This window comes from Alexandromys fortis, unplaced genomic scaffold (assembly GCF_014885135.2).
Source record: "Alexandromys fortis isolate MF-2015 unplaced genomic scaffold, M_Fortis_MF-2015_v1.1 scaffold_94, whole genome shotgun sequence".
In the NCBI taxonomy this organism is placed as follows: Eukaryota; Metazoa; Chordata; class Mammalia; order Rodentia; family Cricetidae; genus Alexandromys; species Alexandromys fortis.
This window is the reverse complement of record NW_026067979.1, coordinates 2768059-2785271: the sequence shown is the minus strand read 5'-3', so window position 1 is coordinate 2785271 and position 17213 is coordinate 2768059. Positions and strand designations below refer to the sequence as shown.

The following is a 17213-nucleotide window of genomic DNA, read 5'->3' as shown; positions in this document are numbered from 1 at the left end:
GAGAATGGCCCCTCTAGCCCCATGGAAACGGATCCTAAGCCATCATCACGGGCATCTAAGGTAGCCCTTCCTGGGAGACAGAAGAGTGCACTTGGTCGGGAGAGTGCACAGAGCAATGTGTGTTCGAGGAGCTGGCTGTGTTTTGGTGGGGAGCCCACTCTCTGCCAGGTCAGCTGACGTCACTTACCTCTATATTCTGTGCGACTGGAAAGCTGTTTGAGAACTAGAAGGAAACAGAGAGACCAGAGTCAGGAGGGCGTCCCTCTGAGTTGGCAGGGGCCTGGGGCTTTGACGAGCAGCCGAGAAGAAGCCGAGGTTTACCTTCCGCTGTGAGGTTAAACTCAGCAGTGACTTTTCCATAACTGTTCTTGAGGCAGCAGTAATAGAGGCCCTGGTCCTTCTGACCAGCTTGGACGATGGCCAAGGAAACACTGGAGTTGTCCCCTGCGCTGGAATAGGGGACATTAATATTCACATGCTTCAGCGTTCTGGAGTTCTAGCGTTCTCTAGAAGGAAGGAGCTAAGGTCTTCCTGCCCTGTGCTTGCAGCCATCGGGCTGGCTGATAGACCAGATTCCCCCAATCTGCTAATTAAACAACATATTTACACATAGGATCGCTGCATTGTGGTTTAATAGTCTTTTACTTTTCTTTCTTTTTTATTTTATTATTATTTTTGTTATTATTTCTTGAGACGGGTTTCTCTGTGTAACAGCCCTGGCTGTTCTAGAACTTACTTTGTAAACTAGGTTAGCCTCAAACTTACAGAGTCTGCCTCTGCCTCCCAAGTGCTGGGATTAAAAGCGTGTGCTACCACCACCTGGTTTTGGTTTAATAGTCTTACTCCAACACACAACAAGAATGCACAGAAACGTTCTGGGGGGGCTGACATCAGGACAGTCAGAAGGGCGAGTGCTAAAATCTGGGAGCTGTGGTTGTATAGCCTCGACTTATCTGAATTAGGCTGACCATACAGGTATCCTGTGTATGAGGGAAGTCATTGACTCTAAACCCAAACCTAAACATAGACACACTAAAAATCTAAAGAAAGTGGCTCCTAGCTTTACCTGAGGATTCAGAACTGAGGGCTCCTACTTGGTAGGTGATTTTTGTTTTGAGATGGGATCTCACTAGGTTGGTCTCAAATTCCAGGCCCCAAGCAATCAATTCTCTTGACCCAGTCTCCCTGCAAACATGGTCAGGGGCCCTTTTAAATAATGTACATTTAGTGATTATGTGTATCCCTCCATCTGCCTGCCCAATATTAATTAGTAATTCCTATGAATATAAAACCTGAGGGCATGGTGGATAAAGACGATGATGACAGATAATGTATCGTGCTTGCTAAGTATCAGGCAAATAAAAAAATCACCTTCATGGTATCCTCAGAACAGCTTCAGAGACCCACAAGCCCTGCTGCCGGTCCTCAGATGATGAGGGAACGGAGACACTAAGAGATGGAAGCTTGACCTTAGGCTGGCTCCCCCAGGAACTTCTGATTCCTGCCTGCCCTTAAGTCGGGGATAATTACGCCAATGGTTAGAGCTGCAGTCTTTATTCAAAAACTGGAAACAATGTGCTTTGCTACAAAGCTATACTAAAACATTGCAGTTGCGTCCTCCCACAAGGATGGCAGACAGGGTGCACTCCCCTTTGGGTTTGCCTCATAGTTTGACCAGCACCCATTCATCTAGGTTTGTCTCAGTTGCTCTCTCAACACAAGGCTTTGTTGTTGGCTGTTTTTTGTTCAGTAGACTTCAGCTCTTTGACTGGTACCGCCTGGAGTAGACCAATGGTTGAAAACAAGGCCCACTAAATCCTGTCACTTTCTCCCCTGTTCTCCCTCCTAGGTTTGTATAGCCTGCACAGCAACAGGCATGGGAAGGGGTAATAAGATCCCCCTAAAAGGCTGGGGTTAAACTTAAGGAAATCGTCCCATTAGCATCATCTCTGAAGCTCAAGAATTCTCTGATTCTTGGTCCAGATTCAGGAAGACCCCATCTGTCTTGCTGCCTTCTCTCGTTGCCCCAGTTCCTTGTGGGAAAAAAGACTGAGAACTCAGAAAGGCCTGGATTCCAATCCTGTGGTGAATCTTGGACACACTACTTAACCACACCCTCAACTTCCAGCACGTGAACCCAGAAAAAAACAATGTTGCTTGCTGACTGGAATATGGGGAGCAGCAGATACCAGGCATGTGAGTCTCTAACAAAAGGCCTCACCTTGGTCATGCGTCATGAGGGTGGAGTTCAGTAGTGTCAATGGACTTTCTCCATGGAGGAAAACCACTTTTTAATGTCCCAAAGATGGCCGTTTCATGGTTAGTCATGGGGATTCAGTGATGGGGAAGGAAAGCAGCCATTAACTCAGAGGAAATACGGCAATGCTACTGCAGAAAGCAAATGAGATCTGTGTCTTTTGAGTCGGAGAGAAGAGCTGAGTCCTATCTGTTACTCTGTAAGGAAGGAGTCCCCATCGTTAGGGCAGCTGGGCTACATGGACAGAAGATGCTCAGCTGTGAAGACGAATGTCAAAGGTGTCCACACCAAGAGTGTGACCAGAAGCACACAGCCAAAGGTGAAACTGGCTGCACAGAGAGAAGCCTATCTCAGACTCCTCAGAGAACTACATCACCCAACCCGATTCCCAAGGAACCGGAGGCAGCTGCCAGCATCCACTCAGCACCCAACCTGGGCTGAACAGTCCTTGGTTTTTCCTCTCCAGAATCATCTGATGGGGATGTACCTTCAGTAGCACCCAGTTTGTTGTTGCCTGGAGTCCAGCATAAAGACCTCACCCAGTTATCAGCTGGACCACTCCTGTACATGATGCTTCCTGCAAAATCTCATGACACTCCCAAGCGTCTATTTTTCCCAGCGAGGAGAGTGGGTTCCTAGTAGCCAAAAGAGTCTGAATGGCCACAAGAGCCTTAGAGATTGCCAACTTGAAAGCTCCCCAGAGCCAAGACACATCACTGCCACACACGCACACAGTGCCTGCCACTGCATTTGTTTTACTTATTTATATATTTTTGTGGTGTGACTAGGGTCTACAAGCCCTGCCCACAAGGACACATTCTGACTCCCAACTTCCGAACTGTAGCCTGTAAGGAAACTACCTAAAACTGGACAGAGGCCAGAGGTGACTGCATGTCCCTGGTAGGTCACAAGTCACCACAGGCTTACCACAAGGTGACTTTGCTTACAGGAGATTGCTCTGCATTTGCCTTTGCTGTTCAGTATTTAAAATAGAACACATCCAGCTCTATGCAGTGGTTCAGCCTGTACTGTCAACTATGAAGGAAGTTGAAACAGAAGGATTGTAAGTTCAGGACCAGCCTGGGCAACTAGTGAGATCCCAGCTCATGAAACAAAAACGGACAATAAAATGATCTTCCCAGACAGTTTTGAGTCATGTATTGACTTGAAGGTTTCTGTGCAGAAGAAAAGATAACTCACAAGTTTAGTGCCTGTTAAACATAAGCTGACCTCATATTTATTAAAAAATATGTCTTCTATATCCTTTTACCATATTGGCTATTTAGATCTTCATTCCTCAAATGCCCATTTGAACAGTTTTACCATATTATTTATTCCCTTCTCATTTGATGAGTTTAAGACCTTTGCTATGTTAAATTCACCTTTGAGAGAGTTCACCTCTTTGAAATCTATACCTTGGCAAATGCTATAATTTGGGTATTGAATGTCCTCCAGAAAGTGCATATGCTAAAGATTTGTCCCCAGGGTGATGCTAGTGGGTCCTTTAGGAGGTAAGGCATAGAAGTTGGTTTTTAAATTCAAAATATAAAATGGAAAAAAAGAAAGCATATTCAACAAATGGTGCAAGAAAAACTGGATATCAACATGCAAAAGAATGAAAATAGATCCATATCTATCTCCATACACAAAACTCAAGTCCAAATGGATCAAAGACCTCAACATAAAGCCAACCACACTGAACCTCATAGAAGAGAAAGTGAGAAATACACTTGAACTCATTGGCACAGGATACCAGTTCCTAAATATAACCCCAGTACCACAGACACTGAGAGCAACAATTAATAAATGGAACCTCCTAAAACTGAGAAGCTTCTGTAAAACAAAGGACATGGTCAACAAGACAAAATGGCAGCCTACAGATTGGGAAAAGATCCTCATCAACCCCACATCAGACAGAGGTCTGATCTCTAAAATATATGAAGAATTCAAGAAACTTGACATCAAAAGAACGAATAATCCAATTAAAAAAAATGAGGTACAGACCTAAACAGAGAACTCTCAACAGAAAAATCTTAAAGGGTTAAAAGATACTTAAGGAAATGCTCAACATACTTAGCCATCAGATGTAAATCAAATCAAATCAAATGCAAATCAAAACAATTCTAAGATTCTATCTTATACCTGTCAGAATGGCCAAGATCAAAATCACTGATGACAGCTTATGCTGGAGAGGATGTGGGGTGAGGGGAATTCTCTTCCATTGCTGGTGGGAGTACAAACTTGTACAGATGCTTTGGAAATAAGTATGGTGATTTCTCAGAAAGTTAGGAAACAATCTACCTCAAGACCCAGCAATACTGTTGTTGGGTATAAACCCAAAAGACGTTCAATCATACCACAAGGACACGTGCTCAATGCTCACCTATGTTCATAGCAGCATTATTTGTAATAACCACAGAACCTGCAAACAACCTAAATGCCCCTCAACTGAAGAATGGATAAAGAAAATGTGATACATTAACACGATGGAGTACTACACAACAGTAAAAAATAGTGACATCTTGAAATTTGCAGGCAAATGGATGGATCTAGAAAAAAACCATATTGAGTGAGGTAACCCAGATCTAGAAAGACAAATATAATATGTACTCACTCATAAGTGGCTTTTAGACATAAAGCAAAGAAAAACCAGCCTACAGGCCACAACCCCAGGTAAACTAGACGACAAATAGGACCCTAAGGAGACATGCGTGGATCTATATAGGGAGGTGAAAAAAACAAGATCTCCTGAGTCATAGGAGTTACAAGGAGAGGGCAGAAGGGGAGAGGATAGGAAGGGAGGATAGTGGAGAAAAATATATAGCTCAATAAAAAACAATTAAAAACAAAGTTGATCTTTATATTTTTGAGGACATGTCCTCAAGGGGGATTGTGGCCCTCGAGCCTGTACTCTTAGCTATGACGTCAGCATTTCACTCTAACACAGGCCTTGCCCCTCTCACTGGCATCGGGAACACCCATCACAGACCCGGACTGACAGGTCTGCCAAGTCCTAGACAGAACCTCTACAGTGTGAGAAAGATAACGCTCCACTATGAGGACGTTATCTCGGGTTATTTCACTAGAGTGATGGAGAGTCAGCTGACGCAATAAGGCCCTGAGCTACTTCAGGTAGGGCCGGATAAACATCACGTACTGAGCTGGACGTAAGGGTGAGAGGAATTAGCAAGCTTTTGAAAACCATCTGAAATCATGCAAACGATTTGTCAATGGACAGCGGAGTTGTGACTTACAAACTTTCTCAAGCAGCAATACGAACACAAATTGGTCTAAGCTATTTCTAAGAAGAAACAAAGCAAATGTTACAAAGACTTTAAAGGCCTTGACTGCTTGCTAGTGACGCGTGCTCCCTAGAGGGAGGCTGGGATTTTGGGAATATTCCGTAGATACAAAGAGGACCTGAGAAGTGCCAACACTTATCTGAGCCTAGCATGAGAAGAGTTGATTAAACAAGGCGGGAAGTGCCGGTTAATTGTTCTTGATTGACAGCTTCAGAGAAGAATTAAAATCAATAATGAGTTTGTTAGAAGTGAAGCTCTAGGGGGCTGCCAGGATTTACAAATCAAAGCACTTCTTCGCTGTTATAATTGTTTTTAAGCCAAGTACAAGACAGACGGGGTAATGGGTTACATTCGAGAAATAGTCTCCAGACATTCGTTTCAAGCAGGAATGTTTGAATATAGGGGTTCATATTTACCACCTTTTCAGTCTGTTCCTATTGAGATCAAAAGGATAGGAATATTCCCAAGGACTCTGGGAGCTTTCCCGGGGCCTCTCTGGGCCGAAAGAAGCTCTTGGGAGCTGCTTAAGTTACACTGACCTCCACTGATTGGAGGACTTGTCAGATGAGCCAGGACTGCACAGGTTTTTTGAACAGGCATTCCTTCATTCCTGGGGCTGATTTAGGCAGCTGAGTGGGCTGGCCTACATGATGTGTTTAGGCAATGATGCTCACACTCACCTCCTTCTCTGACTCCTGCGACAACTTAAGGACCTGGATATAATATGCTCTTTCTATCTTAAGGGAAGCTGTTTCTCTTCCTCAAAAGCTTTATTTTTCTGTGACCTTGTGGCTCTCCTCCACCTCTATCTTCTCCTTAGCTTTATTTGACCTTTGTTAGATCAATGGGAGGTTCTGAATCAGAAAACATCCATAGATAAGAGTTCCAGAGAGTTTTTTAACCTTAGGCCCGGTAGGCCTGGAGGCCTTCAAACTAGAATGTCACACTGTCTGCATCCTGACTAAAAACTGGAACCAGAGAGCCTGCAATTCGCAGGATGCACAACTCAAAGATGGCAGAGCTGAAGCAAGAGCCAGCCACCATGTTCCCTGTTGGGACACTGGGCACCATTCTTCCTCTTGGATACTGGGTTAGCCTTTCTTCACTCTGACAGAAATGTCTGACAAAGACTTCCTTTTGACTTGAGGTTTCGAGCCGTGGCCAGTTGACTCCATGTTTCTGGGTCTCTGTCAGGGAAGAAGGGCATGGAGGCTGGAAGCCCTCACTTCACGGCAGCCAAGAAACAGAGAGACAAGAGCCACAGACAAGGCGCCTTCAAAGGCGCACCCCAGATAACCTGCTTCAACCAGGCCCCACATCCGAGTTTCCACCCCCTCTCCCCAGTAATGCCACCAAGTTAGGAAGCCATCAGAGGACTGTCCAGTTCCGTCAGAGCCCTCACGTTCTAATTCGTTCTCCAAAGCCCATCACCTGTCAATCAAGCCTTTAGCTCAGGAGCCTTTGGCGGGGGAGGGGCACTTCATATCCAATGACATTGGATATGGAATCTCTGTCTCAACTTGCCTCTCATTTCCTCTTATGACAACCACACTAAGTAACAGGGCAAAAGTGAGTGGACAGTCGGGGTGGACAAGCGTCCCACCTTCTCTTGACCTGGGCTATTGACTGTGAATCTTTCGTCCAGCAGATGGTCGAATCCTCGTGGATCTCTGCAAACTGGCAGCTCAGCTTCACATTCCCAGAGCGGTCGGGAGCCATCTCAGCCTGGATCTTCTTCAGCAGCACTGGGGCTAGAAGCACATTTGCAGGTTAGTGTAGACGAGAGGCCTTCGCACTTCACCTCGGGTATCAGCAACAGTCCTGAGAGACAGGGAGCAGGTCCCTAAATCACAGATGGAGCAACCCGGGAGCCGTGGCTGCTCAAATGCAACCGTGGGAACAAATAAAGCACCCGAGAGCCGTGGCTGCTCAAATGCACCCCTGGGGAACAAATGAAGCACCCTAATAGAAAACACTTCCTTTTCGTTACTTAAATTCCAAAGGTCTATAATGCTCCTAGCAAAATAGAACTTGAGCTATTCTGTTTTTTTTGTTTTGTTTTGTTGTTTTGTTTGTTTGTTTTTCGAGACAGGGTTTCTCTGTAGCTTTGGAGCCTATTCTGGAACTAGCTCTTGTAGACCAGGCTGGCCTCGAACTCACAGAGATCTGCCCGCCTCTGCCTCCCGAGTACTGAGATTAAAGGTGTGTGTCACCACCGCCCAGCTTATTTCTGGTTTCTAATTTAGATTTATTTAACTTTATATGCACATATATCTGTGCACCGTGTGTGTGCTTGGTGTCTGCAGGGGTCGGAAGAGGCCATCAGATTCCCTGGAACTAAAATTATAGATGGTTGTGAACCTCCATGTGAATGCTGGGAATTGAACCTGGGTCCTCTGCAAAAGCAGCAAGTGCTCTCCAGCCCAAAATGTTTTTTTCTTTAAGAGGAGAAAGGTCCAGCAGATTATAGAAGCCTAGTCCATAGGATTTGGCCCAAATAAGATACTGTTAAATAATTACCTGATCAAAATCAGAGCTGGTGATTCAGCAGTGGAATGAAATTGGCACTATCAAGGTAAGTGAGGTTAAGACCCCACGTGTAAAAGACAACTCAATAGTAAATTACCTACGGGATAAAATTCATTCACACATGCACGCACACAGTGCAGCTGTCTGTGAAGATGGTCTGGTGGACTGGACATGTGTGTTTGGCATCCACCCCACTGGCAAAAGCGATGTCTATCTGGACGGAGCAGAAACAGTGAGGCGATGACTCCCGCAGGTTGGGCTGAGATTTGAGTTTGCCTCTTGAGTTTAACCTGAGATGAGTGTAGATTCTTATGAGCAAATGTGTAATTGGGAAGAGCAGCCACTGGGTGGCGGTATAGGCATTAGAATGACAGGAGGCCCGTGGGATCCAGCTGAGAGAACAGTTCATCAGGCCTGTGTTTGAGGGAGTGTGATCAATTTAATACAGTCCAGGTGGGGCAGAGCGCTGCGGTGTTGGCAATACAAAAGAACACATCATCACAGAATGCTGTCTGGTCCACAGGCCAGCCAGAAGTACCAATTCAAGGCCTTGCTCACTCGGCTGCCTCGAAGTTCGCTACAGTGGATGTGCTTCGTTGTTATCAGTTTTTCCTCCACCCCACAGATAATAAGATATCAGAAGGAAATTTAAGATCAGACTCTGGCCGCTGGAAGTGGAAACGGGCTGGCTGAGTCATAAATCTCTCAACTAGAGCCTCCATGAGGTTGCTGCCCATGTTATGGGAGCTGATCACATCGTGGTATGGGGAGGAGGGAGGAGGGTATAGCACAGGGGCAGAGATGAACGACATAGTCAGCCAAGACCATGTTCGTGTGGCAGACAAGTAGAAACGCCACCTCTGAGTACACTAGGTTTATCTTCTGACCAGCCTGGTTGAGGGAAGATAATTAAAAAAAAAAAAAAAATCCTCAGCTACAGAGCCAGCTTGATGGAGTAAAGCCTGTTGTTGCCAAGCCTGACACCTGAATTCAATCCCTGAGCGCCCCACCTCCACTCCCCGGCTCCGTGGAAGGCAAGAACTGACTTCTGGAAGCTGTCTTTAGACACACAAACACACGTGCATGCACGCACGCGAGCACGCACGCACACTCATGCAAGTATGCACGCACATGCACACACGCACACACCTAAATGTAATTTGAAAAGACTCTCCTGTTATACAGGAAGCTTCCCCTGCGCTAAGCTTTGGATGCCCCTTGGCACCCAGCGTCCATTTTATTTCTCTCAGGATCACCTGAATGCATTTACCCACCGCATATCCCACCGTGTCACAGGGGGAGGGCATTAAATCAGGGCTGCTCGGAAGGCAAGCACCAGGCTGCTGGGTCCGCACAGTCAAGGCAGTAACCAGCTCCATGTGACCCACATAGACTGGAGATGAGGGCCCAGGTCTCACAAAGCCAGCCCCCTGCACCAGAACTGAAGACCTCCTCTCTGTTGTATTTTCCCAGTGGGCACATTAAACAGCAGGCCAAAAACAGGAAAAGCTGGAAAGCAAAACCAAGACCTTTGGAGTGCTCACTGCTGAAGTAGATTTTTTTTTTCTTGGTTTTTCCAGACAAAGTTTCTCTGTGTAACAGCCCTAGCTGTCTTGGAATTAGCTCTTGTAGACCAGGCTGGCTCCAACTCATAAGAGATTGACCTGCCTCTGCCTCCCAAGTGCTAGGATTAAAGGGATGTGTGGTACTGCCCAGCTAACAGTTTTCCCGTAGCTTTGGAGCCTTCCTGGAACTTGATGTGTAGGTCAGGTTAGTCTTGAACTCACAGAGATCTGCCTGCCTCTGTCTGTTGAGTACTGGGATTAAAGGTGTGTGCCCTCACTACCCGGCTCATGAAGTAAATTCCTCACTGATAGAAAGAAGCCCATACATGGTAATTAGAACTAATTATAAAAAGCAGGTCTTGTCAAGGGCAGAGTTTATGAAGCAACCATCCCATAATAGTAAATCATTTCCCGGGTCATTGATCCTCATCTGTGTATTGACTCTTCAGACTTCTGCTGCCAGGCAGCATGGGAAGGCATAACTCCAAAAGAATGTAGCTTCTTTAGGGCTGTGGGATGGGCATGACTGAACAGTCCCTTAGGCCAAATGGAAGGGATGCTGCCAAAGTCTTTGAGGCTCAAAGGGACTGGAACCTGGGTAGATTCGGGTACTGGAGACAGGAAGTTGGGAAGAAATTTTATACTTAAATTTGGAAGAAAAACCAAGGTTCCCTTGAGTTACACTTAACGATTAAAAAAGAGAATCTCAAATTGGGTTGAAATGTTTCTTTGTGTCCCCTGCTCAGCGTGTGGTTGTTTTAGTCTTACGGATTTGCTACACCAGTGTCGCTGCTCATATTTTAAAGGAGATTTCTAAAAGAGATAATTAAACCACAAAGCATCTTCGCCACATCCCCCTCCATCAAACGCACCAGCAGGCAGCCTTGATGAGGGGTTCTCTGGTGTGTATCTCCTGTCAAGTCACCTGGGGACTGGGTACAAGTGCAGGTTTTTGAGGACGCCCCCGCCCAACATCAGGAACTGTATTGGTGCTCAAAATCCTGCGTTTGAACAAGCTTGCCAGAGAAATGATGCCTGCCTGCTCAAGTTTGAGAACCTTGGGACCCTTGGTCACAGCCGTGACATCCACACCCACCCCACCGGACGCTCACCTAAACTGACAGGGACATAGGAGGCTCACGCCTAGCCCTTCAACAATGCTAAAAGCAGCAAGGCCTCACCTTTGCCTTCCACTCCGCAAGGGGCCTTTTGGGAGTCTTTTTTCTCGTCAGTGTGGGACAGGGACTTTTCAAACTTGGGCGTTTTCTTCAGAATGGAGTTCTTTCTCATATTTTCCCTCTCCTCCAGTCTGAGTCTCAGGGCTGCCACCCTGGAGAGAATTTTCTTCTTTACCCCTGCAGCCAAATGTCCACTCCCTGAGGCCTCTTGCTTTTTCTTGTCCTCCTCCGGCCCAGCCGTTGCTGATGGGGCCCCAGGTGTCTTGCTGGTCTGGGCCACCACATGCTTCTGCTGTTCCTCTCTGGACTTTTTCTTGCTAGCCTGGGCGGAGCCCTTTTGACACAGGTCCTTAAGTAATAAGCCTTCAGGGGCTTTCTCTGACTCACGGTCTCCTGAAATGAAAGCCAAGGTCTTTGCTGGGGAGTGGGATGAGGTTAGAGGTTTGGTTTCCACAATCTGAATCTCCTCCGATTTCAGTTCCTCAACGCCATGCCTTATTGACAAGCGTGTGACGTTTCCTTTGAGAGATGAAGTACATGGTGTGTGTGTGAGATCACTTGAGGAGGGCACAGGTTTCCCACACTCGCTCTCCATGGCTCCTTTTTCCTTCCATGTAGGAAGTACATCTTGGTGGTTTCTGGGCACAGACTCACCGTGAATGTGGCTTGTGATGTCATTGGTCTCCGCCTCAACAGATGCAGGAGTCGCTCCTCTGAGACAACTAGACAGACAGGTCATGGAGGAAAATAATTCGGCCTTGTCCTTTGTCACCTGCCCAGCCTCTCCTAGGCCTCGGTCACTGTCATCTTGGCTCATGTTGCATACGCTTGGAATTCTTTGTCTTTCTTCACCAGGACATTGGGCTTGACAAAGGGCAGCCTGGGCCTCTGCTTTTGCCTTGTCAGCCTGACTTTGTTTGGTGTCTGCCCACTCTCTGTCTACGTGATTTTGGTTGACTGTGCTTTCATTTGGAATGATTTCCCCACTGTTCTGGGGATGGGGAACGTGCAGGGTGGCGGGTTGGATGTCTGCCCTCTGACATGTGTATCTGTCGGTGGATTCATTCCCTTCCGCGTTGGAGTCAGAGGGCTCTGGCTTCTCAGACCAGACACACTCCATCCCACGTCTACCACCAATGGGATCCACAGAGGACTCCAGGATGCTAGGAACGTTCACAAACTGTCGAAAGAAGGCAGGGCCGCATAGTTTCCTCTCATTTCCTTCCTGGTCTTCATTCCTGGTTTCAACACTTTCCGTCTCCCCACTTTTGGAAGCCTCTAGTGGAGAGACTGTGACTTCCAACCCCGCTTCCTCAACAGGGTCTACGGATGACTCCAGGAGTCTGGGTTGGTCCAGATACTGGGAAGATAGACTGCTGTAATACACGCATCTGACTGGTGCCTCGCCTGCCCAGGCATCCCTGTTAGCACCTGATCTTAGGATGTCAGACAGAACCCAGCCCCTATTAGGGGCAGTGAGACCAACTTCTGCCTCCTTGGACCCATAATGCATGGCTTGTTCTGCTTGCCAGGTTTCAAAATCAGGAGCTTCCAGCGTTATGATCTTCACTTTGCTGACTGTAGCCCAACTTCCTAGTCCTACGTCTTCTTTTTCTTCAAGGAGGATGTCAGGGAGAGACGGAGCATTGCTTAGTTCATGTGATGGAAGTTGCTTATCATCTTCCATAGTCTTCTCAGCTGCTACTGAGACACTGGTCCTCGGGTCAGTGCTCTGCCCAATTTCTTCCCCGGAATCTGCTAGGGGGTGCTCGAAGGGTTCCGCTTTGACCTCCTGTTGCGTGCCAGATATGGGGGGCAGATTTTCTTGGAAATCATTTGCAGAAAGAGAACGCTGGTGGGATGTGCACTGTTTTCTTTCACTTCCCTTTTCCTGGAAGTCCTCTTCAAGGCTTCCGTCATGGCCTCCCTCCACTAGCTGGCTCTTATACCCAGGCTGGATATCAGTTTGAAAGGGAGCGCTCCACAGATCCTGCCTCTCAGGCAGTGAGAAGTGGCTACGAGCGCCTGGAATCCTGGGTGTTACGATAAACATCTCCCTGGCCATCTCACTAGTAGAGCTGCTTAAAGAACGGCCTGGCTGTATGTTGGAAAGAGATTCAAAATTATTTGCCTCTCGTGCCTCACATGAGGCCTGGTCAGCGTCATCATCAAGGTTGCTGTCCTCAAGAGCTGAAACGGTGTGACAACTGATGGTGTGGACGCTGGTGGCATCAGCTAATGTGTTCTCCTCGGTCTCCCTGGTCACCTGATGGCATTCAACACTAGCAGCCGATGCTGCTGATGGCTCTCTTGGGCATCCCCCGACTGAACTGTAATCGGGAAGTGTGTCTATGGCACCTGGAACACCGAGATCGGAGCTTTTACAGCCTCCTTCGCTAACGTCCGCAAAGGAGCTGTTCTCACCAAGGGGCTGTGTCTCACCAAGCCCCCCGAAGTCGTAGGGTTCTGTGGAAGAGAAGATGGAGGGAGAAGTCCCCAGGTCAGATGGCGTTTCCCCCACAGCACCTCCGCTGGCCTCCTGTGATGTGCCCCAGGTGAAGGCTCCGTTAGAAAGCGGGGACTCGGCTGGTTTTCCATCCCTGCTGCTCTCATACGTAGACCGGGGAGACTCAGAACCTTGTGCCTGAAGAACAGCCAGTGTCTTGTCAGTAGAGCATAAATCACATTCTTTGCTTTGCCCTTCTGTCGGTTCCAAGTCCACAGGGCAAATGTCTTCAGGCAAATATTTATCAGCTGGTGCTCCAACGGGAAGATCCATGGTATCATAACATGTTTCTTGGTCACCGGCTTCAAAACAGCCCGTCACACATGCAGCCTCTCTGCCCCTTGCCCCACTGCCCACGTTTTCCAAGGTGAGGGAGGGAGCAGAGGGCTGAGAGAAACGAGCCTCTGGCTCCTGGCAGTGGGCATTGTCACCTGGAGGGAGAAGATGCCATGGGGAGGGAACCCGGGGCGGTTCCTCATCATTGCCTTCTAGGGTACTCCGTTCATGTGCTGGTTCTGCCCAGAGAGCACCAGGCCTGTGGCCTTCTCTGCTTTGTCTGGCTTCCTGTTGGGACCCCTGAGGAACGACTTCCAGGTCCAGGTATTGGGCCAATGATACATTCTCCTGGTTGATCTCACTCAAGCTGGAGACAACATTTGTTGTGGTCCCGGCGAATGAAGACTCCTCCCCAGCAGGCAGGGAGAAAGCTGGCATCTGCTCGAGATCACTTCTCTCCCCGGTGGGTTCCTGGATTGGCAGCTGGAAAAAGGAAAAGTGGTATTAATAGGATGTTCCTGAGAAAGGCCACTTAGGATTTATCTGCAGCCCCAGGGGTGCTAATCCTTGACAACCTTAACAAACGACAAAGAGCATAGCAAAAAATGACTGAAATCTGAACATTAATCCCCAAACTCACTCTGGCTATTAGACAGTCCCCAGGAAACAGCAAATTTAAACCACTCTAAACCAGGGGGACTCGTGCCCAGTCTCACCACGAGAAACAAAAAGCCTCCTGGCAATCATCATGAGTTTAGTGATTTCCCCCTCTCCCTGAGGGAGAAAGACGGAAATAAAGGGAACGCTAAACTGGTTTGGAACAAATCACAGCAAGACCTGTGGGCATCTCTCGTGAGCAATGACTTTCACGTCATCATTACAAGTGATACCAACACTGCTCACAAAGCAGCTATGGGCAACTTTTGTCCCCCAAATAGCACAGCTTCCTGATTGATACTGTTACTGAAGGGCAGAGAGAAAGAGCGAGTTGGACATGGTGGTAGTCCATGCCTGTTATGTTAGTACTCGTGGGGCCAAGGCAGGAGGCTCACTTGATCTCAGAAGTTCAAGACCAACCTGGGCAACATAGTGAGATTCCTGTTCCAAAAGTACATGCATGCATGCGAAGGCGGTGAGAAAAGCCTGTTCCTCTAAAGGATTCTGAAGTGTAGAATCCTTCCCTTTCCCCAGAACTTCAGAAAACAAAGCTGGAAAAGAGTAGAGCAAGGCCTGTCCCTGAAGCCCACCTCCAGTGGAGCAAAGGAGATTCAATTGGCCACCTGCACTGCCAATCATGTCTGACCCAGACCAGATTGAAAATTCTGAACTTTTCATTCAGGCCTTGGGGCAAGAAACCACTTTCTCCAGAAGTAGGAGATGATTATGTAAGTTGTTTGGAGAAAGGGAGGGGGAAAGAAAGAAGGAGGGGGCTAGAGAGGGGCACGGGGGAGGGGAAGGGAGAACTCCTACAGTCTAAACACTGAGCCCAGCCCAGCACTGTCTGAATAATGTGTGATTCTAGCTATTACTTAAGGAGAAAGAAAACTCTTGGCCATGTTCTTGTCTCTTGAAACTTTTAGCCTTTTGACCATTTCGGTCAGCCAAGAGGAGCAGAGGTAATTCTTGGGGAGCCCCTCCATCTTCGCCCCCGGGCACTCTTGCTTTGTAGAGCCCTACTTCAATGGACAGAAGACAGAGAGAGCAGCCACTCTCGCAGCCTGCAATAAGGTGAACCTGAAATGCTCATTGCCACAGGAAGTTCCAATCCAGGGGCTTATCGGTTAATTCCTGCACCTACTGCCAGCGGGAAGTGGGACAAAGCTCACCACACCTTTTCCCCATGCCCCTGGGGTGTTCTCTGCCTACCAGTCATTTCTCCCTTGTTTTCTTTTAAGCTTCTCTTGTGTCCAGTGAACTTGGATCTCATTGACATGAAAGTACAAACTGCATAAGAAGAAATTTCTTATTGAGCTTCGTAAGGACTAAGACTATTTACTGATCCAACCAATAGTCAACGAGTGCCTCCAACATACTAAGAAGTGGTCCGGGCAAGGGCGTGGTCTTTAGAGAGCGCCCATTCTATGTGTGATCAAGGCACACAGAGTAGAAAGCACACAATAGACATTCAGTGACTGTTTGCTGAAAGAAAGAATAAGGGAGTGAAAGATGTACCAAAGGGGGCTACTGTGGCTCAAGGTCACTTGCGAAACCTCTAACTTTGCAAGAGTTTAGCTCTGAACTTAGGGACAGCCTTACTCTGAAGGAGACTTTCCTCAGGTTTCCACCTGCAATCCCAGAATTCAGTAGGGGGAATCAGGAGAATCAGGAAGAGTTTGAGGCCAGCCTGGGCCACATGCCTGTCTATCTCAAAGAGGGAGAAAGGCAGGCCAAGAGGCTCTAACCATAAACATCGTTCATTCGAATACCGGTGTTTCGAAAAAGAGAGTTCTTCCTGCTTCTGCCAGTCGTGATGGTACACACTGGTAGGATATTCTTAAGGACATTTACTCTTTTTCTAAATACTTTTAAAAAAATCATTATATTAAGAGAGAACATTGAAAATAGCAAAAGTAGTTTGGAGGAAGTGAGGAGCACACACTTCATAAAGGTGTGTGAATTTTTGTAACAGATGAAGTGCTGTGCCTGTCAACTAGCCATGGGCGACCTTTGTCCCTCAACCCACTGGGATGGTTTCCTCCCTGGGCCTAAGCACCTATGTATGGACAGTATTCTTTTCATCTGCTCTTTTGATTCAGATTTTTATAAAGATCTATGGCCAAAACTACCAAGTTATTAAGCACAGAAAGTTTGGCAGCTTCTGGCCAGAAAGAAGAACTTTAGAGACCTCCCTGTGAAAATACCACAACACCTTCCTCTTGGGCCTCTGTTCTGCCTGAACTCCCATGACCCATGTGCCTACCCACCCATGTCCCTTCCCACACAGATCTCTCCGACTCATGCCCCTTCTCATTCATGTCTCCCTGCTCATCCACCCTCCATGTCCTCCACCCATGTTCCCCGTACATATCCCCCATCATGTGCCACATCCATGTTCCTCCCATGTCTCCCCCCCACCCACAACAGTCCTTTATTTTAAGATCTTGCTATCATCACAGACTCATTAGTACCAATGGACATTCTAGAAGTAGCTGCTGTGTAAATAATTAGTTGTCCACTGGGCAGTGGTGGCGCATGTCTTTAATCCCAGCACTTGGGAGGCAGAGGCAGGTGGATCTCTGTGAGTTCACGGCCAGCCTGGTCTACAAGAGCTAATTCCAGGACAGTTCTCCCAAAACTACAGAGAAACCCTGTCTTGAAAAACAAAAAACAAAGAAACAAAAGAACATCATGCAGTTTCTTCCAAAGGACTCCATTTAGATCGTCTATCCTCACCCCTGCCTGGACAACTACTACATCGATACAGCAATTGGCTTATTCTAAAAGGAAATTAACAAGCCTGCAATCCAAGGTACGAAAGAGACTGCGACAGAAAGTTCACAAGTTCAACACCAGTGTAGGCTACATAGTGAGGTTCAGGCCTGGGCAACTTCATCCTGTTCAAAACAAAAGGTAAAAGAGAGAGTCTGGGATTCAGGGTGG

General features: G+C 47.3%; 1 protein-coding gene across 1 annotated transcript in view; it reads right to left on the bottom strand.

Moving 5' to 3' along the window:
• Alpk2 (alpha kinase 2) overlaps window positions 1–17213 on the bottom strand; it is a 112873-nt gene that overhangs the window by 22093 nt on the left and 73567 nt on the right. The window contains exons 7-10 of the mRNA XM_050157996.1: window positions 10835–14096; window positions 7163–7310; window positions 322–449; window positions 188–223 (exon numbers count right to left, since the gene is read on the bottom strand). Of these exons, the coding sequence (XP_050013953.1) occupies window positions 188–223; window positions 322–449; window positions 7163–7310; window positions 10835–14096 (3574 nt within the window). The remainder of the gene's footprint in view (window positions 1–187; window positions 224–321; window positions 450–7162; window positions 7311–10834; window positions 14097–17213) is intronic.